General features: G+C 36.8%; 3 protein-coding genes across 3 annotated transcripts in view; 2 read left to right on the forward strand and 1 right to left on the reverse strand.

Annotated features, from left to right (window-relative positions):
• Nucleotides 5,795-8,683, forward strand: LOC104732129 (beta-amylase 5-like). Its single transcript, XM_010451657.2, has 7 exons — nucleotides 5,795-5,947; nucleotides 6,466-6,867; nucleotides 6,956-7,120; nucleotides 7,212-7,475; nucleotides 7,702-7,911; nucleotides 7,988-8,227; nucleotides 8,310-8,683. Exons 1-7 carry the CDS (start codon nucleotides 5,885-5,887, stop codon nucleotides 8,460-8,462), a joined length of 1,497 nt encoding a protein of 498 aa, XP_010449959.1. The 5' UTR covers nucleotides 5,795-5,884; the 3' UTR covers nucleotides 8,463-8,683.
• LOC104732130 (formin-like protein 3) lies at nucleotides 9,588-13,008 on the forward strand. Its single transcript, XM_010451658.2, has 6 exons — nucleotides 9,588-9,937; nucleotides 10,069-10,636; nucleotides 10,725-11,199; nucleotides 11,286-11,485; nucleotides 11,569-11,804; nucleotides 11,880-13,008. Exons 1-6 carry the CDS (start codon nucleotides 9,800-9,802, stop codon nucleotides 12,729-12,731), a joined length of 2,469 nt encoding a protein of 822 aa, XP_010449960.1. The 5' UTR covers nucleotides 9,588-9,799; the 3' UTR covers nucleotides 12,732-13,008.
• LOC104733638 (histone-lysine N-methyltransferase ATXR3-like) overlaps nucleotides 13,805-22,469 on the reverse strand; it is a 12,233-nt gene continuing 3,568 nt past the window's right edge. Inside the window, exons 3-21 of the mRNA XM_010453207.2 lie at nucleotides 22,116-22,461; nucleotides 21,896-21,952; nucleotides 20,368-21,489; nucleotides 19,776-20,146; nucleotides 19,162-19,695; nucleotides 18,982-19,082; nucleotides 17,523-18,570; nucleotides 17,359-17,430; nucleotides 17,126-17,236; nucleotides 16,948-17,048; nucleotides 16,391-16,490; nucleotides 16,158-16,253; nucleotides 15,768-15,935; nucleotides 15,558-15,683; nucleotides 15,359-15,412; nucleotides 14,981-15,228; nucleotides 14,784-14,892; nucleotides 14,398-14,700; nucleotides 13,805-14,307 (exon numbers count right to left, since the gene is read on the reverse strand). Of these exons, the coding sequence (XP_010451509.1) occupies nucleotides 14,128-14,307; nucleotides 14,398-14,700; nucleotides 14,784-14,892; nucleotides 14,981-15,228; nucleotides 15,359-15,412; nucleotides 15,558-15,683; nucleotides 15,768-15,935; nucleotides 16,158-16,253; nucleotides 16,391-16,490; nucleotides 16,948-17,048; nucleotides 17,126-17,236; nucleotides 17,359-17,430; nucleotides 17,523-18,570; nucleotides 18,982-19,082; nucleotides 19,162-19,695; nucleotides 19,776-20,146; nucleotides 20,368-21,489; nucleotides 21,896-21,952; nucleotides 22,116-22,461 (5,247 nt within the window). The 3' untranslated portion in view covers nucleotides 13,805-14,127. The remainder of the gene's footprint in view (nucleotides 14,308-14,397; nucleotides 14,701-14,783; nucleotides 14,893-14,980; nucleotides 15,229-15,358; nucleotides 15,413-15,557; nucleotides 15,684-15,767; nucleotides 15,936-16,157; nucleotides 16,254-16,390; nucleotides 16,491-16,947; nucleotides 17,049-17,125; nucleotides 17,237-17,358; nucleotides 17,431-17,522; nucleotides 18,571-18,981; nucleotides 19,083-19,161; nucleotides 19,696-19,775; nucleotides 20,147-20,367; nucleotides 21,490-21,895; nucleotides 21,953-22,115; nucleotides 22,462-22,469) is intronic.

Here is a 22,469-nt window from a genome sequence, read left to right on the forward strand (position 1 = left end):
CTTCTAAATGAGGACCAGGAGTCTAAAGGTCTTTAATGCAAAAGTCCCCACGACCACAAAAGCATGGTAATTGGTAGCTAGCAACTAAATCAAACCAAAAAAGGACAAAAAAAAAAAAGTCATAAACAGACATTGCAGTTGCTTTCACGAGACATTACAGTTGAAACATTTTAGACCATGCATACTATATTTGAACAACACAACAAAAATCAAGCCGTCTCTGAAGATCTTTTTTTCTTTTTCGTGATGATCCTGGAAAAAAGATTCTTTACAGTGTAATCACTTTACATCAAATCACCAAATTAGAGTACGTTTCAAATATATAATGTTTGCTACATCATCAAATCACCCAAACTGGCAGTGGAAATGAAATCGACATAAGTCATAAGGGCAGTCGTGATTTTACCAAACTACCCCTGTACACAATTTTACTGCTACTAGTTGTGAAGAGAGATCAAACCTGACCAAAGTTCAACGGTTCTCAGAGATCAGATCCTCTGTTTCTAGTAATACCAACCTGTGAAATCTACGATGGACCAAGACATTTGAGAAAAAGAGCTTTGTATTATTGTATATTCAAGTCAGCAACAGTCCAAGTTTAGGGATGATCAGGGCCGTGACATATACTATAAGTCCTATAACCAGCGACTTTTGTAACCTTACAAAATGACAAGCGTTTTTTGAATGAAAGAAGAAGCTGTTGAAGAAGGCAGAATGTTTCGTAACAAAACTAACTTACGTAAACATTGATATCACGCAAAGCTGAATAAAGACGATATCTTTTCAACAACAAAGGTGCCAACACGAGTGGAGTGTATATTCATACTTGAGCGCAACTTATTGGCTTTCTCTCTCAGGCATTCCATCAAAAATCACTTTGACGACTTTTATTTAAAATCAACGATAGAACTTGAATCAGAGTAATGATTTTGCAGATCCAATCAAATCGAATCCGCAGTCAAATCGAATCCGCAATCGAAAACGCTATAATTGTAAAATCTTATTATATTAAAAAAGAGTTGTTAATCATAAAAGGAAAATGATTGTAAATACACCCTCTATATAATCAAAGAGATGATAACATATTTTTCACCAAACAAAATAATTTCGACGAGCTTTATTTTTCTTGGTAAAATTTTCTTCTTTGTTTTTTATTAACCTTTTGTTTGACACATCATTATTCTTGAACAAGTCTCCGAAGGTAATTTGTTTGTTGTCTAATCGAAGCAACTATATAAAAAGATTCATAAATATTACCACGTGTTTTCGTCGTTGTTTCTTTTAATTTTGTTTCGTTTCCCAATTTCATAATGCATACTACGCAATCTTTGACTTTGAAGTGTTAACAAAGTTTCTTATGCATAATAACTAAGGTTTTTGGGATTAACAAATTTCTCACGGTGTTATTATTATTTCTATTAATTTGCAGGACATGTAGCATAAAAAAAAAAAAAAAGATGAATACAGAAATGCAAGATAACAACAGAGATTATATAATACTAGATCAACTAAACAGAAAGCATTCTTATCGTCGAACGATAATACGTCTTACAAGAAAGTGGGAAGCAAGAATTTTTTTAAAAAAAACAATGAGCTCATTGGAATAAATTTTCTCATAAAATAGAAAATGGATTAAGTAAAAATACAAAAAATTATTAATTCTAAAAAATATAAATTATTACTTCTATATAAATATAGATCGTCTCATATTATTCATCTAACAAAATAATTTATTCAAAAATATTGATTTCAACTTTGTTCTATTGGTCAAACTTTTTTAATTGGAAGACAAATTTTTCTTATTTTTTTAAACCAAAATATACTCCTACTTTCTGCTTTTTCAGTTTAGAATATTTATGATTAATATGTTGACCCAAAAAAAATGGAAGATTAATATATGTATCTTCTTTTCTAATACTGTATTTTAAAATTTATTGTAATAGTTTTAGATTGTTTTATTTAATTTGTATTTTCATCTTTGAATTATTTAAGATTCATATATTACCGTGCTTATAATTTTTTATTATTTTATTAATTATGTCAAATTAATTTTCTTCTAATTTCTCAACCTTGATTGGTTGGTCATAGACTCTTTTTTGTATAAACATAATTGTTACCATTCGTTTAATCTCAAAAAGAGATAAAGAGGAGAAGGTCATCAACCTAATGGTTGGATAAAATAGGCTAATCAAACACAAGCCTACAATAAACATAGATATATTGGAAAACATAAATTGTTGTTGATAGATCCATAGGAGCTTGAAGACAGAGACTACATCATGGTGTGTCAAAGAAACTTCCATGTATACGTTGGAAAATTTAACATTAGTTACTATCAAAAGATTTTGTGACGTTGGAAAAGGATATTTAGTTTCATTGGTTGCTAGAACAAGCCACTTTGAGATAACTAAAAGACGTGAACATGTTGTCTCCACACAGGAGGAGGGCAGGGCTGAGATTCTCTCTATGGTGGAGGAGGTTGGACACAAGGTTATCTCCCCAAGAGAGAAAGGTGGGAGAGATTGGACGCAAGGTTATCTCCTCAAGGGAGGAAGGCGGAGCGAAGGTTCTCTCCTTGGTGGATGAGGTTGGACGCAAGGTTCTCTCCATAAGGGAGCAGAGCAGAACCGAGGTTCTCTCTATAGTTAGTCATACACTATTGTGATGTAATTTATTTTATATTCAAAATGTTTTTTAGCCAACAATTTTAGTGATTAAAGAAACTATGTAAAAGTGAAAGTAAAAAAACATATAATAGTTGGCTTAATTTGTTCATATAGACATTTTTTAGGTGGTAGTAAATAATAGATTTGTAACATACGATATACCTAGGTGTAAAAAATACCATTTTTAATGGTAACATTCATAAAAGATTTGTATATGGATATAATTAGTATAGCAAAAAAATTTTATAAATAATGTACAATATATTTTTATTAAATTTTATTTTATTTACAAAACTTTAAACCCGCACAATGGGCGGGTCCTTATCTAGTATATATATATACTCATATCTTAAAACTTTTTCAAAATCCTAATCCAACTGAAATTAGGAACCCACGAATATAATTATCTAAGCCCACACCAAAGACACATAACATAACCCAATAAATTTTTCTTATATTAGTAAACCAGCGATTAAACCGGGTTTGTACCCTTTTTCTCCCAACTCTTTTTGAGCATCAATTTCTTAAAAAATACATTTAATATACTAATTATTAGATGGCTTACATAATTATGAAAAGATAATTCCATAAGTTTTTTTATCTTTAAGAATTCAATAATTCTAGGTTGCCTTCAAATTCACAGTAATCACTCTGAAAAACAGAGGAACATTCTAAATTTTGGAAGAGAATTATCTAAGTAAAATACACACATGTAGCTCTTATAAATAAGGAAATTCTCATATGGTGTATTTAAATAGTATCGTGAACAGTTGTGCTGCGAATATTGCTGTCAAATTTTATATCATGGAGGTCATGTTGCAGTGTCAAGGATAGGTATGTGGCCTAATTAAGTCTTGCATAATTTGTGCAAATCTTATCTACAACATAAACTTCTAACATTTATAGATATGTAAATTTTTTCTTTCAGTTTTTGCCTATAAATGCTAAACTTTAATGGAAGGCAAGAATCCAAACAGATCAATGTACAATTTTTCAATTTAAACGATCATGTTATACGCACGCATAAAGAGTGTAAGACATTGATAAAACAGCTGTATATTAATACATCAATTTACCATGATTAGTATATTTCTGAGCAGTATATATATAATATATCTATAAACAATAATCAACGCAAAAACACTTTGGTTATGTATGTGTTACCGTGTCTATGACACTAAAATTATAAGACCATCTTTATTGGTAAGAGGCCATTTTGAACTCTTATCATTATTTTAATTATACATTTTGAAAATTTTGGAGATAAAAAGATTGTCAAGAGTTCTTAATTTCTCTCCAATGGCGGAATCCTAAATGGGTTTTTAACACAAAATTTGAAAAAAAATTTAGAGTTGCATAAACTTCAAATTTCCATAAACGTTTAAATGAAAGATTATGAAAACACAATTTCTCTTAATAAAAACCATGAACTTTCTGATTACAAAAGAAGATGCAGAACAAAATGTCTTCAATTACTGATAATTTCGTTAAAATTAATTGAATCATGCTTAGGGATATTGAAATAAACTGATTTCAAAGAACCCTAATTTAAGAAAATCAAAGAACAGCCGTTGAGGTCTGCCATCGGTGGAGATGATTAGTTACCAGAAATTGAATCATTCTCCCCTGCTTGCAATCGATTTTTGAGAAATCCCTTCTCTGATTTTGCAATCTATTTGCCGAGAGAGAGAGGAAAAGAAAAAACTAATTGACAATTTGTTTTCCTTTTTCTCAACAACAATTATCGAACACGTTGACAACTCTTACGGTTTCTTAAACCTCCTAATTAAGAAGTACTTCTTAGCAATATTCCTATTTTTTATTTAATTTTAATTAGATAAAAGCTAAGAATATACACTAAGAAGTCCGATAAAGATACTCTAATTGTCATGAAGTGCTTATGAACCTATGTTTGCATATTATGATTATAAAATGTACTACTTATATTGGTCACCCCTTCAATGTATGCATTCTGCACTTTATGACTCAATAGATCATATTAAAAAAAAAAAATCAAATCAAAATTTCCATCTAATTAGTATGGATAAATAAAAATCTAAGTAGTCAGAATATCTGAATATGTTTACGTCAAAATATGTATAAAACCAGGTCCAACGCAAACGCATTTTAGTTTTCTGAGGTAAAAATAAAGAGATTAAGACTCATGCAAGGTGAATAAGCATCCCACCGAGCAAAGTGAACGGCAATACGAACTATCTAATTCATTTGCAGTGGAATTTGATACATTTTAATCACCGAATCAAAACCTATAAATCTTTAAATTCGACTATAAAATTAAAGAGAACTAATTAAGACATAAATATATTTTTTTTTTGCTCTTAATTAGAAACAATTCTCTTTTCTCTTAGAGCATGTCCAGTGGTAAATGCTAATCTATAAATTAAATAATAAGAATGAAGGGAGAAAGAAGAGAATGTCACTTCAGTTGCTTATGCAAACAACGTTTTTCAATAAATATAAATAGCTGTTAACTTTTTAGTGGTTATTATTAATAAAAAATAATTAATATATATATGATTAAAATAATATTTTTTTTTCTTTTGAAGGAAACCTGCGCTGGTGATGGTCTTAAGTTACAACTCACAACCTACATCTTGTTTTTCTTTGTAATTCAGTTCACACATTATTAAGATAGATCGACAATATTTTTTTTTCCATCATTTATAAAATCATCACACTGGTTTCGACATCCACAAAACCATATATAATTAATATTCGAGTTGTAAGACATCACTATAATTAATATCATGAAGATATGAAATGAATGGTGAATACAACATTAACCAAAAAAAAATCATATGTATTTCCTCCACGTGCTTAAAACAAACACATGGATGGAGAACACTAGAACCCTAATTATTCCAAAGGATCTCAGGAAATGACGAAAGAAGACAAGGAAGACGCCAAAAAAAAAGAGGGCAACAAAGTCATTATTGAATCCTCAAATGGACCGCTAGAAATATAGCACCAGTCGTTTTAGTCTTTAAGATTACGTTACACAAATCACAACCACTCATTGAATATCTTTTGTTTCTATATAAAGAGGTCGTGAGCTTTCTTTATGAGAGACAAGTGAACTTCAACTACTACTACTTACTGCCACATCACATTGAAAAAAAGAAAAGAAAAAGAAAAGAAAAAGAAAAAGAAAAAGAGTCCTCTCCTTGGTACTTGTTTTGTTTGTATTTAGAAGAAGAATGGCTGTCAATTACAACGAGAAGCTTCTTCTCAACTATGTTCCCGTTTACGTTATGCTTCCGGTAACTCTCATCATCTTGAGTTAACATCATTTTGCTAATGTTTCTAGAATATAATTCATGGTTTTATTTCATGTGTATGCAAATAGTATATTATTGATCACCACCTAGCACTTGGGATTATATTGTTAAACATACAATGATAAGTGGCTATATGAGATCTTGACAGGAAAATGTACATGTTTCGGCCTAGAACTCTTTGAGATAATAACATATTTCCTACCATTAAGTTACGGATTACAATCAATCCGAAAGTTGAACTAACGAATAAAAGGGAACAAATAAAACTCATTCGTTGAATGACATTGGCTACCATCAGATATGATTTAGCAATGATATGGTTTGTAATTTTACCTATCTTTTCACACGTTATGGAATGGTCATTGTCGCATTTATGGATTTATAACAAATTAACAGAGTAAAAATGATGAAAACAAAAAAATTTGTTTATTTTATGTTCGTTTTCCACAATGTATATATTGATCATAATTATCAACGACATTGTGTTGTGAATGTGTCAGTTGGGAGTCGTGAATGTGGAAAACGTATTTGCGGACCCCGAAACGCTTGAAACGCAGCTCAAACGTCTAAAAGAAGAAGCTGGCATTGATGGCGTGATGGTCGATGTTTGGTGGGGAATCATAGAATCAAAAGGTCCCAAACAATACGATTGGACCGCATACAAAACGCTATTCCAACTAATCGCTAGTTTGGGACTCAAAATCCAAGCAATCATGTCATTTCACCAATGTGGCGGAAACGTTGGTGACGTTGTCACAATCCCTATCCCTAAATGGGTTCGCGATGTTGGCGATATCGACCCCGACATCTACTACACTAACCGTAAAGGAACCAGAGACATTGAGTATCTCACAATTGGTGTTGATAATGTTCCTCTCTTTGCCGGAAGAACAGCTGTTGAGGTAGTAAAATCTACGAATAATTAAGACAAAAGAAAAAAAAAATTGTAATTAATTAACAAAATTGATTGTGTTTTTCATTTTCCATTAGATGTATAGTGATTACATGAGTAGCTTTAAAGAAAACATGGCGGATTTGCTGGAAGCTGGCGTGATTGTTGACATTGAAGTTGGACTTGGTCCCGCTGGTGAGCTTCGTTATCCTTCTTACCCACAGAGCCAAGGTTGGGTATTTCCCGGTATCGGAGAGTTCCAGGTTACTTAATTTCGTAAACTCAATAACATGTCTTTGCTTTTCTACGATTTTTTCACTGAAGAAACGGTGCTTTTTTGGGTGATTTTTCTAGTGTTATGACAAGTATTTGAAGAAAGATTTCAAGGAAGCAGCGGCCAAAGCTGGACACCCTGAGTGGGAGTTGCCCGAGGACGCTGGAGAATACAACGACAAGCCTGAAGAAACTGGTTTTTTCAAGAGAAATGGGACTTATGTGTCGGAGGAGGGGAAGTTTTTCTTGACATGGTACTCGAACAAACTTATCTTTCATGGAGATCAGATCATAGGAGAAGCCAACAAGATCTTTGCTGGACTTAAAGTTAACTTGGCTGCCAAGGTATTACTATCGTGGAACTAGAGCAGGAAAAACCCCTAATTGTTGAAAGATAACAAACCGAACAAACAACAATGCCTGAGTTAAAAACTGAATTCAATTTCTATATAAACCAGATGGTTTCAACAACTATAAAATCAAACTGGGATCACTAGAACAACTGTTGAAGTTAACTTGTCTTGCAAGGTAGCTAGTAAATGAGTCTAAATTGAGTATGTGAATGTGGTAGGTTTCGGGGATACACTGGTTGTACAACCACCACAGCCATGCCGCAGAGCTAACTGCAGGATATTACAACCTTTTCAAGAGAGATGGTTACCGTCCAATCGCAAGGATGCTCTCAAAACACTATGGCATTCTCAACTTCACTTGCCTTGAGATGAGAGATACAGACAATACCGCTGAAGCCTTGAGTGCTCCTCAAGAACTTGTTCAAGAGGTAATTTAACTCACAGCTGCACAAAGAGAAAAGATAATTGTTAAGTTTAATAGATGATCATTTATTTGATATATAGGTACTGAGCAAAGCATGGAAAGAAGGTATAGAAGTTGCGGGTGAGAACGCATTGGAGACCTATGGTGCCAAAGGTTACAACCAGATTCTTCTTAACGCTAGGCCTAATGGGGTTAACCCGAACGGTAAACCAAAGCTCAGAATGTACGGGTTTACTTACCTTCGGTTGTCCGATACGGTCTTTCAAGAAAGCAACTTTGAGTTGTTCAAGAAGTTAGTGAGGAAAATGCACGCTGATCAAGTAAGACTTCAAATTCCAAACCCAACGAAACTGTTTCTTATTCTTTTCTTATGTTATAAAACTTATATGATTTTGGAATAAGGATTACTGTGGAGACGCTGCCAAGTACGGGCATGAGATCGTGCCATTGAAAACTGCGAACTCGCAGCTGACGGTAGAGGATATCGCCGACGCGGCTCAGGCAAGTGGAGCATTTAAGTGGGACTCTGAAACTGACATGAAGGTCGACGGTTGATCCTCCTCTGTGACTGCTATTTATATGGCCGGTTATGAAATGAAGTGAGAATAAAGAGGCTTTTGCGACTTTTATAAGTCAACTGCATAAATAAAAATGCGAATTTCGTCGTTGACCGAAGAAATAAAACGTCTTTGCTATGTATTTTGTGGACTATAATTTCTTGTAATAAATAAATAAATTGAGTGATATGAATAAATAAGTGAGTCTTATAAGGGTAATGCATATTAGGAGGTTGATTCTATGCTTAATAATCTGATTGCCATTTGCCACAAATGGACCAGCCACACTTTTTAGTTTTGCCACACTTTGGTTCGGAAGGGCAAAGACCAGACCATGTAATCAATCAAACTAGTCTCCTCCTTGTAGCGGCCTATGTTCGAACTTGGGACTTCCCATTGTATGTATTAATGTATCACCATCATGTGTAAATTGTACTCGAACTACCACAATTAAAGTTAAACGTAGAATACAATACACCATAAACGATTATATATAATTGATTTAACATTCAAGAGTACTGGAACAATATATAAGATTTTTTTCTTTATTAGTTGACTTTTGACGATTTTTAAGTACTCCCTTTATTTCATAAAAAGTATCATTTTGACACACTGCACAAATTAAGAAAAACTTGAATTATACATATATGTTCTTATTTAATGAGCAATTTATCATTTAAATTTAATAAAAAAACTTTGGATTAAAGGTAAATTATAAAAATTGATATAAAAAGTCACATTGAAAATATAAAATGACAGTTTTTGTGAAATCTTTGTGAAACAGAATAAGTATAATATAACACATCATTGTTTTTGTATAAAGTTAAATATAAGAACATATTTTGTATCTTATCTTGTTCTTGTCAACATACTTTCTACGTGATTACTTACCAACAAAATAAATAAGCTGATGTTTTAATCTTGGAAACATATCATTAGATAAGATTTTACAACTTTTATAGGTCATATATATATATAGAAATATTATCCAATAGAACAACTTAACAAACATATAAAACATTGTTTTCCTCTTTCTGTTAACTCAAGTCACATAATCTAAAAAAAGCTTTCCTTTCAAAGAGAAAAATAATAATCTTGAAACAGAGCTTTCTCTTTCGTTTTTTTTCTTTTTCTTTTCTCTTTCAAATTTTAGTTTTTCGTTTTTGTGGTTACGATTGTTCGGCGCCGTAGAAAAGCGTTCGGACGGGTTCGGAGCTTTTCTGCATGGCGGTTTGCTTCCGGCGAACTACGACAGCGAGATCATTAAGCTCCGTGAACGTAAGCTTTTATCCTGTTGTTTTCCGTGAGATGAGAAACGCAATACGAACAAGTTGAATGGGGAGATTGAGAACAACGTTTTTGGCGATCTCTCTCGTTGTTTTCGTTTGTGTTTCCGAGGAGATTATCTCTCGTGACGGTGTAGGGAATCTCTTACCATTCTCCGCTTCCGTGAATCAAGATTTTATCGATGTGGTAAATTTATCCTCATTGTTCGTTTTTATCATATCCAAGAACATGTATGAACATTGTTGCTTAGGTTACAATCTAGTGAATTGCTTTTTCGCTCGATCTTTTTGTTTTGACGCATATCTCATTACTGATAGGCAGAACAAACATGGATTTATCAACATCCGAATTTGAAGAATGAGAAATGTTATTGGCATTGGTTCAAGAATTGGTTTCTTGAATCTCAAGGCGAATCTACGACCTATCCAAGAAGGAAGCTGGTCAGTAAAAGACAAAAGTTTAGTGTATCTGCTCCAAAGTTAGCTTCCGGTCCTGTAACAGGACTCGGTTATGCACCAGGACCTGCGCCACGTTTGGGGCCAGGTCCTGCACCGACTCCTAGTAGTTATGATCTGGCTGCACCTGCAAGCGCTCCAACTCCAAATAAACCTTCAGATTCACCAGCTGATACACAGGATGATGATTTTAGTCCCGGTCCAAGCGAGGAAAAACCGAGTGTTGCTCCTAGCAGAAGTGTTCCGGGTCCTCCTCCTCCACCAAAGGAGAAGAAGGATGATATCTTGATGAAACTTATCATCGCTGTTGCTTCAACTGCTTTGTTAACGTTTGCTCTTGTTGCATTGATGTTCTTGTGTTGCTTTAGATGCAATCGTAAAAATGCCAATGGTCCGAGAGATGAAGGACCACTTCTACGTTTATCAACTGGTATGATCATGCTTCTTGCATTGTTTGCCAAAAAGGGTTGATAATGTCTTTGTAAACTCATTTGACAAATGTAAACTCATCTTTTCAGGATCTACTGAGAACTCTCCCACCATTGCAAGCACTAGCAGGAGAATGTTTGGTGTTGCTAGTTCAAAAAAGAGGTCGTTTCTTTCTAGAGTATCTTTTAAGAGAAATGGTCATGAGTTTCCAACGGCTCCTCCTGATGCGTCTTCTTCCTCTGGACTTCCTCCACTGAAGCTTCCACCTGGAAGATCAGCTCCTCCTCTTGCCCCTGCTCCTGCTTCTGCTCCAGCTCCACAGCCACCACCCCCTCCTCCTCCCAAACCTCAGCCTCCTCCACCGCCTAAGATTGCTCGTCCTCCACCTCTACCACCGAAAGGTGCTGCTCCAAAACGTCAAGGACATACTTCCTCTGGAGATGGATCTGATGTTGATTCTGAGACTGGAGCTCCAAAAACAAAACTAAAGCCGTTCTTTTGGGATAAAATGGCTACTCCTGATCAGAAAATGGTTTGGCATGAGATTAGCGCCGGTTCATTCCAGTAAGAGTTGAATTGTGGAATCTTGTACTACTTCTTTAATATTGTTCCCGGGGCATGCATGCTTAAACTTAACGTTCTGCTTTCAGGTTCAATGAAGAGATGATGGAGAATCTTTTCGGTTACAATGATGGGAACAAAAACAAAACTGGTCAGAGGAGTAATTCCGCTAGCGAGTCTCCTGTCCAGTATATACAGATCATAGACGCTAGGAAAGCTCAAAACTTAGCTATTCTTCTTAGAGCTCTGAATGTAACAACAGAGGAAGTTGTTGATGCCATCAAAGAAGGTATAATATAATCTCACCATTAGTGGCTTTGGGGTCTTTGGTTTATGACTGAATGTGTCTTATTCTTGTGTGTATGTCATAAGGTAATGAGCTCCCAGTAGAGCTTCTACAAACATTGCTGAAGATGGCTCCAACTCAAGAAGAAGAACTCAAACTTAGACTATACTCAGGAGATCTTCACCTACTTGGTCCTGCTGAGCGGTTCTTGAAAATTCTTGTTGATGTACCTTTTGCATTTAAACGTATAGAGTCACTTCTATTCATGATCTCACTTCAAGAAGAAGTCTCTGGTCTGAAAGAATCTCTCGCAACTCTTGAGGTACCTCAGCTAACAAAGACCCTTAAAACAAGAATCACTTTACTGATCTCTCTGTTTCTGTATTTGTGTCGTCAGGTGGCTTGCAAGAAACTTAGGAACAGCAGACTGTTCTTGAAACTACTAGAAGCAGTTCTCAAGACAGGAAACAGAATGAACGTTGGGACTTTCCGCGGTGATGCGCAGGCTTTTAAACTCGACACTCTTTTAAAACTCTCTGACGTCAAAGGAACTGATGGCAAAACCACACTCTTAAATTTCGTTGTTCTTGAGATCATTCGTTCTGAAGGCGTCCGTGCTCTCCGCCTGCAGAGATCAAGCCGAAGCTTCTCTAGCGTTAAAACAGACGATTCAGCAGCAGATTCTAGCCCAGAGTCGTTAGAGCGTTACCGAAGCACGGGTCTTCAAGTGGTTACGGGGTTAACAACAGAGCTTGAAGATGTCAAGAAAGCAGCAATCATAGATGCTGATGGACTGACTGCAACGTTAACAAATCTTAGCGGTTCACTTACGAATGCGAGAGAGTTCTTGAAAACTATGGACGAAGAGAGTGATTTCGAACGAGCATTAGCTGGATTTATCGAACGTGCAGATGCTGATATCAAATGGTTGAGAGAAGAAGAAGAGAGGATCATGGCGTTGGTGAAAAGCTCTGCTGATTATTTCCATGGGAAGTCTGCCAAGAACGAAGGGCTGAGAGTGTTCGCCATAGTGCGCGATTTCTTGATTATGTTGGAGAAAGTTTGCAGAGAAGTTAAAGAAACTACAAAGACTACGAACCGGTCGGGTAAGAAGGAACATGAAATGGGGACTTCGGACAGTACTCAACCATCTCCGGACATTCGACAACGTTTGTTTCCGGCTATTGCTGAACGGAGAATGGACAGTTCGGATGATTCAGACGATGATGAGGGTAGTTTATCTTCTTAGTCTTTTGATAACGTTAACACCATTTAGGTTCCTTCACGCCGGGAAGAGATTGATCGCCGGAAACGTAGAAAAGAAGAAAGGGAGGAAGCCGGAGTTTTATACTTTTATGTTTGACAAGAAGGCGTGGAAAACTAGTGAGTTTGTTGTAGCTCTTGTGAAGACCAAAGTTGTTCGATATTACATTATGTTTTCTTGAAAATCTTACTTACATCGTATATTTGTATTATTATTTCCCTATTTGTGAACCAAAAAGATAGAGGATACGTTAAGTTTTTAGATGTCGATCGAAAAAAATGTGTTTGAGAAGAACTTTCTGTTTATTTTCAGTCTTAAATAAAACGTCAATGAGAAGAAAAGTTATGTGAGATGGTATGGAGCCAAAGCTTATCCTTACTTTCTGTCAAGTTTGGTGACTGAGACAGCGGCTTTGCTTTGTATCGACAATCTATGAAAATCCCACCATCTTGGTCGAGGCTTCTAAGGTATACGAGTGAGATCATTGAGAAGATTCTTCGAGCCAAGTTCTAGTTTCACAAGCTAATGAATATGCTGATAGTACTGGTTATTCTGAAATTTGAAGATATAAACTATGCCCTCGGGGTAACTATGACCTAACTGGTTAATAATTTCAACCATTCTGAGTCAGAACTGATATAATTTCAACCATTTTGAGTTGGGAAATTCTGAAATCTCAGTAAGTACCTGATCTGTTTCAGTGCTTTACTTCTCAACAACAATTTGCACATCTTTTTTGTTCTAATTTGGGTACATATACACAAGCATACCTAGCTGTGATGTTTACATATGATTTAACACTTCAACTGTAAAAACACAAATGATTTTACACATCAAATGGTAGGAATACAGATTACTAACAAATGCCGACTGTCAATCCTACCATTTCTTTATGACTCAAAGATGGCTTTACAAGTAAGATCCGGTTTCTTGCTATTTCAGTATAATCCAGTTGCCACCAGCAAAAACAAAACAGTTGCATACAAACTTCCAAAATATATATATTTCAACTTATCTTTTTTCATTTCTTTTTGGTGTCCAGCTTTAACAGATTTAAGAACACGAATAGATTAACTATTTATTAATATAAGGTAACAAAAAAGAAAAAACAGAAGAGACCCTAGTCAAATGATTCTCCTCTCTGAAAATTATGTGAGCCTAATCTACCAGGAATATAATGATGGCCCTAACCCAAAGTTATTATCAATTTCCAAAATCACATATACGGCAAAGCTATACACAAGAATGAGGGGAAAGCTGAGGACCTTTGAAGTGAATGGCTTTGGTCATGGATAAGAGACTATTTATAGTAACTATGTGTTGCCCTGATTACTCGCTTTCCCAAAAGGGCAACTTGCTAAATTAAAGAGAAGATTTTTACCTAACTATCCCATGTCGCTTGGAAGACCTGCCGTCTATTTCTTAGCCACTGCAACAGTTCTCTATCAAGTGATGAGTTATTATTAAGGACAGCATCGAACATCGGGCTTCCAAATACTCTTGGGGCGCTTTTGAACGTCCATATTTTATCCTTTGGCCACGGTCTTTGAGGTTGCTTAGACTGTACACACAGATAAAAATAAAACCTTGTCATGAAAAGCGAAAAGACAGATGAAACACATTTCAGAAGTGTGTTAAAGAAAGAAATTACCATCTGTGAAACCATAGTTTTCACCATCTTTGGGCCATAAACACGATGCTTCGATGGTTTCTGGGCCTTTGCATAGAAGGAAGCGACATCGGGTAAAGACAAGCAACCTCTGGTTGCTCTCACCAATGTAAGATCTGGGTCAGTATTTGTCTGGTTGTACCAGTAAATTAGCTGCCCAAGACAATAATTCTCGCCATAAGTCTTCCTGTACTCCTTGATACTTGCACCTAACTTGTCAGCATACTTCGCCCCCAAATCTAACGGACTTATGTGTACAGGAGAAGAGATAAAGGACTTGTATTCCTGCGACATATCAAGACCCATCTGTTAGAAGAAGTTCAACAAGATTTATTATTTCGTTACTCAAATTAAGCGAAACGACTTACCCGAACTTTGAAAAAGCACTTTGTATAAGCATATATGTGAATTAAATCAGCTGCGGCATCATTCCGACACTTGTATGTACATGGGAGATCTCGGATCTCATCTCTCAACCTTCATGGGAAATAATCTTTGATATGAGTTCACTGTTACGTAAGAGCGTTTCAAGCATACGTAATACTAATATGATAGATGTACTCACCAAAGTAACGATCTCTGAAGTTCCTTTAGGACATCAGCAGATCCAGATGGATCATGGGCATGAATTTTGGATCTGAGTTCATTAAGAATGCCTTCTTCCACGTGTGGTGACAAGCTCTGAAGAAGCTCATCAACTAAGGAGCCATCCCCGTTCCAAATAAAAGAGACTGTTTCTTCAGGAGCGAGCCTCTCAAGCGGAGGAGGGGCGTTCTTGGGATCCCCAAACACATGTCTCATAACATATCTTACCTGTGTATAATGCTAATTAATGACTACCTTCGTTCGGGAAAAACATATCAAAACACTTGCACAAAAAGTGTGATGGCAAAGCAAAGGAGAAAACATTATGTTTGCTTTCATGATGAGAGATTGCAGTTACCTTGTCAAGTGTAACTGCCAAATTTTGGAGCCTCTGATTGTAGACACCCTCAGCCTGTCGCGTTAAAGTTACAGATACAATAAGCATATAAGAGTTAGAGAAACAAAGAACACCCCAAAGCTAACACAACTCTTAGGCACATAAGGTATGAGAGCGACTGAAAGAACCCGCAAAAGGTTAAGATGAGTGATAATCTCACCTGAACCTCAGCATCACTTTTCTCAACATCAAGGTGTATATCTGAAAAGTATTTCCTCTTTTCTTCTAGATTGTGCTTAAGAATTTCCTCGGGAAGCTTTGTTCTCTCGAAATTGATGAACCGCACCTTTACGCACAAGAAACTTTCAGTCAGAAGTTGTAATCCCATGTAGTGATGTGACAAACAAACATAAAATGATTCAAGACTAACCAGACGAGCAGAATATGCAATCACCCAATCTGGTAACCCACCCAGCAAACAACTTCCCAGTCCAGCTCTTCCCAACTCAAGATAATCTTCTTCTGAAACTGAATTCAGTATACAAGCTTCCAGCATCAGTCTGTGTCGATCCAACAGACCATGCCAATCCTTCAATACCTGTTAACAGATATCGTTCATAAATTTCAATTGACATTCAAGGGATAAAAGAAAAGATTTTTAAAATTTTTGGTACAAATGAACAATTTAGCTTATTAGTAAAAGAGCGCATACAGCAAACCTCTACTACTTTTAAACTCCATAAACAGAGACAATATCATTAACTCTCATGTATCTTTGACACCAGAAATATAATCATATATTTGTTAACAGCACAAGTACCTTCTGAAATGCACCTTCACCAGTGAGATTCAAGTAGCTTCCACGGCATACTTGGCTACCACACAAGCAAACAGACGCTTCATATTCTTCCTTACTCTGTCGCATACACAAGAATCTTATTTTAGAATCATTCTTTAGACAGTGGAGTGGAACAAGAACAATACGATTAATCCAACGAAATATAGTTTGCTACAGTACGAGCTGCATAAAAGAAGGGAGAGGGATGAACAGACCTCAGTTACAGAATTATAATCGAAAGTTATCTCCTCGCCATATTCAATAGAACGTACAGAATAGATACCAATCTGGTAGTGTCCATCCACTGCAGTAACCCTGGAAGCACCAGATGAGAAAGGGAAAAATGAGTGAATTGTATACAATTTGTCAAATATATAAACAAGCATCAGGGAGTTCTCCGCTCCACTTTTCTAAAAAATTATGTATGCATAAAAAACGAACGATACTTCCCAGATACGTACGTGCAGAGGAGATACATTCATACGCAATAGACAAAGTGTTCTCCGCTCCACTTTTCCAAAAATGTATGTATGCATAAGAAACGAACGATACTTCCCAGATACGTATGTGCAGAGGAGATACATTCATACGCAATAGACAAATTTCTAAACAATCATTTACTATCGGTGTATTGATCTGACCATACTTAGGCAGGCTAGTTTAAGCATGCATCTTGAATGAAACTAATCCAAACAGCTGTCACTTGGTTCTGCTCTCTGAGTCCAGAACTCTGGAAAAATTGGATGATTCCAGAGGGAAGAATTTAACTTACTTAGCTTCACAATTCGGTCGGCAAGAGTGACAAATTCGACTTGCATAGTTAGCCTTGTGCATGGCATCAACAACAACTAAATCATATCCATCGGCGTCACCCTGCCCGTGCAACATAAAAAGTAAGAACATGGTCTAAAATATTAAATACAAGCCCAAACATCATAGTTTCATCATACCTTTGGTCTCTCGAGATATATATTGTAGAACTCTGGTGCAGGATCAGTTTTGTTTTCCTGTAAGGAACGAATCCCATCTTGCTTCTCAAACCACTTCCAAACAGGATAAACCTAAAATATCCAAAACAAGTCAAAATATAAGTTCAGATATCCCTCTAAAAGAATGTTTCAATGATGAACTTCAGAAAATGTTTCTGCTGCAGCAACATAAAACTACAAAGCTACGGACCCACCTCTCCAAGAAATTCAACAACAAAATCTTCTTCTCCAAAACCACCTTTTTTGTTGCACACAACACCGAGGCCCTAATTGGAAAAAATAGTAGCAACAAAGCAGATTAGCAAACAAATTTTAAATAAACTGATGGGATACTTGTGAAGGAATAACAGATCGATACCTTCCGATAAGAAACATATTTATCATCAGAACGACTTTCTATTTCCTTTAAAACGCCTTGACACATCTTCAGCGTTCGTATATCACACTCTTCACGAGCACTCTCTTTGAGCTCTTCAATCACAGGCCTTAAAGGGAATACCATAGGGGTGTTTCCAGATCCAGTAAACAGCCGAACTTGCCTGTTCAGGGTACGTAAGATAACATCTTCTACAAATGAATGTTTATCCTGCAGTGACCAGTCCAAATCTCCGGGCATTGAATCAAGTAAGAGGTTATGGGTATAAGGATCGATTCCATAAACCTCTTGCTCTAAAACCTCATCGCCAAGACTCTTTCTTGGTTTATACTCCTTAACTTCAGGAAGTTCCATATCTAACTCTTCAATGCCATTTCTTTGTGCATTAAGCTTCTCACCATAATCCTCTGGCAAAGAAACCCGCATCTTACGTTGCACTTCTTCCTCATCCGCGACAATTGCATACTTTTCAATCACTTCATATTTCCTAGTAACGGGTGGTACAAGACTAGCTTTGGTCATACGTGCACCCCATTCACGCTCTTCGGTCACAGAATCAAAGGATTCATCTGCTGTGAAGTATCTTTCGACGCGCAAGTCCTGTGATCGACCTTCTGAACGGATGTCCGATTCACTTTCTGAAGCCGAAGCTGAGCTATAATTGTCACTCTTGCCATTGTCAGAGAGTTCAGAAGATGTTTCACTACCTGAACTAAAGGATTTACGATTTAATTTAGACAAGCGCCTTTTGATTTCTCGGTCAGATGCATATTCTCCATACTCTGAAGCACCATTTACACCAAATGTGTCACCAGTCCTGCTCATGTACTTCTTTTCAGTTACTGTTTTGCTCAACTTCTTGTTGTACTTAGAGGCTGATGAAAGCCCTGAGCCATCTTGCCATGACTTCATTAGTTCATCTCTTCCATATGAAGAAGTAACCATAGAGACCTCTTCCAAACGCGTGGCAAGTTGAATAAACAGTGTGATGATTCGGTTCATGTCTTTCGAGCCCCCTCGATTCCTACCCCTGGATACATAAGATAGTGTCAGAAGCAAAATTGCAAAACCAGTAGTACAGAAAATGGAAAATTAGCTTTTACATTTTCTACAATAGATTACCTTCTACTTAACAACTAAGGATTCAATTATTCAACGGCAAGGCATAAGAGTTAGAAGTAAACAATTCTACAGCCAAACAAATGGAGGGCCAAAAACTGAGCAAGGCAAGAAAACGAATATTGACTTGAGTAATCATAACCCATAACCCAGAAAGGACATCAGCAGCCATTCAACATATTGTTTGTTGGGCAGAAGATCAATAGCAAAGAAGTAATTTATCCATAATTTGCAGAAAATAGATTTGAGTGCTACTGGCATAATCATGTAGTACGATAAGCTTCTCAGACAGGAAAAATAAAATCAAGAAAAGAAATCATACTTAATTGCTTCCCTGCACATCCGGCTGATATCCTCCTTGACAGATCTCAATCCATGACTAACGTAGTAACCATTTTTCATTTTTTCCTCGATTTGAGAAACCTGGTACCCAAAAATACATTAGGATTAATTTATAACAGATGATAAAGAATAGATAGCAGACACGAGTACCAGAAAGCACCTTCAAAGCAAAGAAGTCAAAAGTATTCTGCTTCATGATGCTCCTAAGACTTGAAGCAAGGAATTCCTCCACTCGCTTATACCCATGTTCTGACTTTTTAATTGCCCATCGCCTGATACGAGCATCCCTGGATAGTATCGCTGATGATCTCCTTGCATCATACAATTTTGAGCGTTTGTATAAGCTTCTTCGGAATAACTGATTGGCTGAATCTCGCTTTTCTACTCGATCAAAGTAATCCTTAAGGTTACCAAAATCATCTGTATCGCCCCCTATTCCCTTAGATTTAGCAATATCTGTTGTCTGCTTCAGACTCCTTATCCTGGAATGCAATTCACCTGATCGAGTATTCTCGCCTCTGAGCCAACTTACTTTTGTATAATTCACTGTCAAATCTCCAAACTGGGGGCAGCCTGTGATGTCTACAGAAGATATACGGGGAAATGAATGAAGAATTTCCTCAAGCATGCTGGCAGTCACGTTTGTACAACCAACCAGAATTATCGAGTCTATCTTCTCCTTATTGTAAGTGTTCTGCAAGAGAATATCATGTCAAATCAATCAAAATACTGGAATAACGCAATTTCTGTAAACGGAAAGCTTAGAGTGTTTACCATGATACTCCTGAGCCTAGAATCTGTGCAGTTGGGACCCAAAGAAGATAAGTCAACTAGTCTTGAAATATCTTTGTATGAATTAATAGTGGCCTTCCAATGTCTACAAGTCATGGAAGCAAATGCAAGTGATTTTACATCATATCTCAACAAATGAAACACCCGTGCTAATGCACCGCCATCCAACAGACCCCAGTAAATCCCCACAGTGCCAGGGGATCCATTTCCTTCAACATGGAAGGCAACGTCCCCGCATAAATCCTCAAATGTCAACTCATCCTTCTGAAATATTTGTGTATCTTCCGTTTCAAAATTTTCTCCACTTTCACCAGCCATCAAGCGAGCTCTTTTCGTATAGCAAGAATCAAATTCTGGTGTTTAAGAACCAAAAGCAAAAGAGAGGAGTGAAAAATGTTAAAATACATTTGAACGCAAGAATAGAATGTAGGTAAAACCAGAAGTAAATGAAGAAAATAAGGAGACAACGACCCAAGGTTATAAACCAAGAATAAGTTTAAGGAAACTGAGCAAAAGAAAGTACTCGTTAATAGGAAGAACGGGATTATGTCTAAAATCTGGAAGTTATGCATACCTGAAGATTGGTACATGTACTTTTCACTCTCTTTCTTAGGCTGTCTTGTATGGATCCAAGAGTCTAAAACATCGTTTATGGCAGCCGAAAAATCCCGACTCTTGAATGTTTTCATAACCAATTGATGAAGTTTCCCACGGAAATAACCAAGAAACTGAGGGTGCATACCATGGAACGAGTTTAGACTTGTGTCCATTTCAGAACGCTTGAAACCCTGTGTCTCTAGGCCTTGACAATCTGAAGGAAGAGCTGGGGTTTTTCCCCGAAGCTTGGCAATGGTTTCAGGAGTTTTTGTGATAGAAGTAACAGGGACCCAGATTTTATCAGATTTCCTGAAGACACTGCTGTGGCTCTTAATGAAACCTTTATCCACCAATATCTGGAGCCCCAAAAATGGCAGAGGTCCTTGTTCTTGCCCAGCCCCATCCGTGTAGAACCAATCACCCATATGCAATTGCAAATCATCGACCGTATACAGCCGATCCATAGGAGTGTTAACAGATGTGTCAGTTCTCCAAAGTCCCTCCGAATCTTGACCATTGCAAGCTGTTGAATGACTTTCGACTGATTCCCTCTTTGAATCACTAGACGCAGGGGATGGACGAGCAGGCCTTGAAGTGCACCGCTCCTTACCACGAACTTTTACTCGGGGATCAGGAACTGGTGGAACTTGGTCATTAACAACCAAAGAGTTCAGCCTAACAACGGACAGAAAACTAGCTTTTACTCCTCTCGCCTGAATTCTCTCATCTACGCCAGAAAAAGTCCACAGGGGAAGTTCAAGCCTAGAGCTACTGAGAGGATAATACAAGTCATCCTTGTGATGCCATCGAGGATCCTCATAGCCGGATTTCTGCATCAGGCATAATGGGAAACCATCATTCAGAACAATTTTCTTTTTGTAATATCTATCTTGAGAAGTTTCATCTTGTCTTATCCAGTCCCCGCCTTTGCAAGACCAACGACCCGAAAACCAGCTGCCTATCTCATCACTCTCAGAACCATAAACATCGTCTGACTTATATTCTTCGATCCCCCTTTTCATGGGCTCTGAACATCCCAACAACTCTTCATCCACCAGATCCCATTTATTTGCCTCTTGATAGTGACGCCAGGTGATACCTGCAAGTCCCAGAGTATAAATTTTCAGTATTTTCATGCAAAAAATGCATTTATAGAAGAAGCTATGAGTATTCAAAGTTGATGTCGTCTAAACGAATCTCTATGCTCATGCACAAACCAATCATACGGCAGCAAGCTATTACATCTTTAACAAACATCAAACACTTCCCGACACTTTTTCGTGCCAAATGCCCATATTTGCATAAGGAATTCAACACTACAAGACGATCTACTACATATATAAATATAAACATATCTAACAAGTAGAAACGTTTGTTTTGTTCTGTTTTCTGCTTGGGGGAGAAGCTGGCATAGTTGGGAACGGAAACTGCCAGAAAGGAATAGAAGCAAATAGATAAAATTGATGTCATGCTACATAAGTGCAAGTGGTGTCAACCAAACATACCTTCAGATGTCACACATCCTTTGGTCTCTTCAAACTCAACTTTCACCTCCAGAGCTTCTGCAAAGTGATAAAAATAAGCTTGTATTAGGGCATAGAAGCCTCGGGATGAAATCAGCTAAATATATTAAGAAAAAAGCTCTTTATAACTGCTAGCATTTTGGGCAGAAAAAGCATCAATTTTGTGGCCCAAAAGCAAATATATGTACATCTATTACGGTACCTCCAAGTGTCTCAAGTTCTTTGCCAGGAATGATAGTATAACCCTCCAAGAGATTTGCAATCCTCTTATCAATCTGGAAATCTTCACCATGCTCTACTAAAAATTCATTAGCTTCTGGTACGGACACTGATTCAGGCAAGGAATCTCCAACTTCTTGCTCAATACACACTGCTTCTGTAGTATCTGCAATGTCTTCTAATAAATTACCAGGAGCTTCAGGAGGATTGACGAGCTGTGTCACTGCATCTGACACGACTGATGGAAAATTCATGTTGACCACAGGAGATGTTGCATTTTCAATAGTGACCCACCTATTATTATCTGAATGTTTAACCATATGATCAGAGAAAAGAA

The sequence above is a fragment of the Camelina sativa genome, chromosome 12 (assembly GCF_000633955.1).
Source record: "Camelina sativa cultivar DH55 chromosome 12, Cs, whole genome shotgun sequence".
NCBI classification, from domain to species: Eukaryota; Viridiplantae; Streptophyta; class Magnoliopsida; order Brassicales; family Brassicaceae; genus Camelina; species Camelina sativa.

Coding starts and splice junctions, on each gene's coding strand:
- LOC104732129 (XM_010451657.2), top strand. CDS start 5,885: ATGGCTGTCAATTACAACGAGAAGCTTCTTCTCAACTATGTTCCCGTT. Junction 5,948..6,465: donor CCGTTTACGTTATGCTTCCG/GTAACTCTCATC, acceptor TGAATGTGTCAG/TTGGGAGTCGTGAATGTGGA. Junction 8,228..8,309: donor GGAAAATGCACGCTGATCAA/GTAAGACTTCAA, acceptor TTTTGGAATAAG/GATTACTGTGGAGACGCTGC.
- LOC104732130 (XM_010451658.2), top strand. CDS start 9,800: ATGGGGAGATTGAGAACAACGTTTTTGGCGATCTCTCTCGTTGTTTTC. Junction 10,637..10,724: donor ACTTCTACGTTTATCAACTG/GTATGATCATGC, acceptor TCATCTTTTCAG/GATCTACTGAGAACTCTCCC. Junction 11,486..11,568: donor TGTTGATGCCATCAAAGAAG/GTATAATATAAT, acceptor GTATGTCATAAG/GTAATGAGCTCCCAGTAGAG.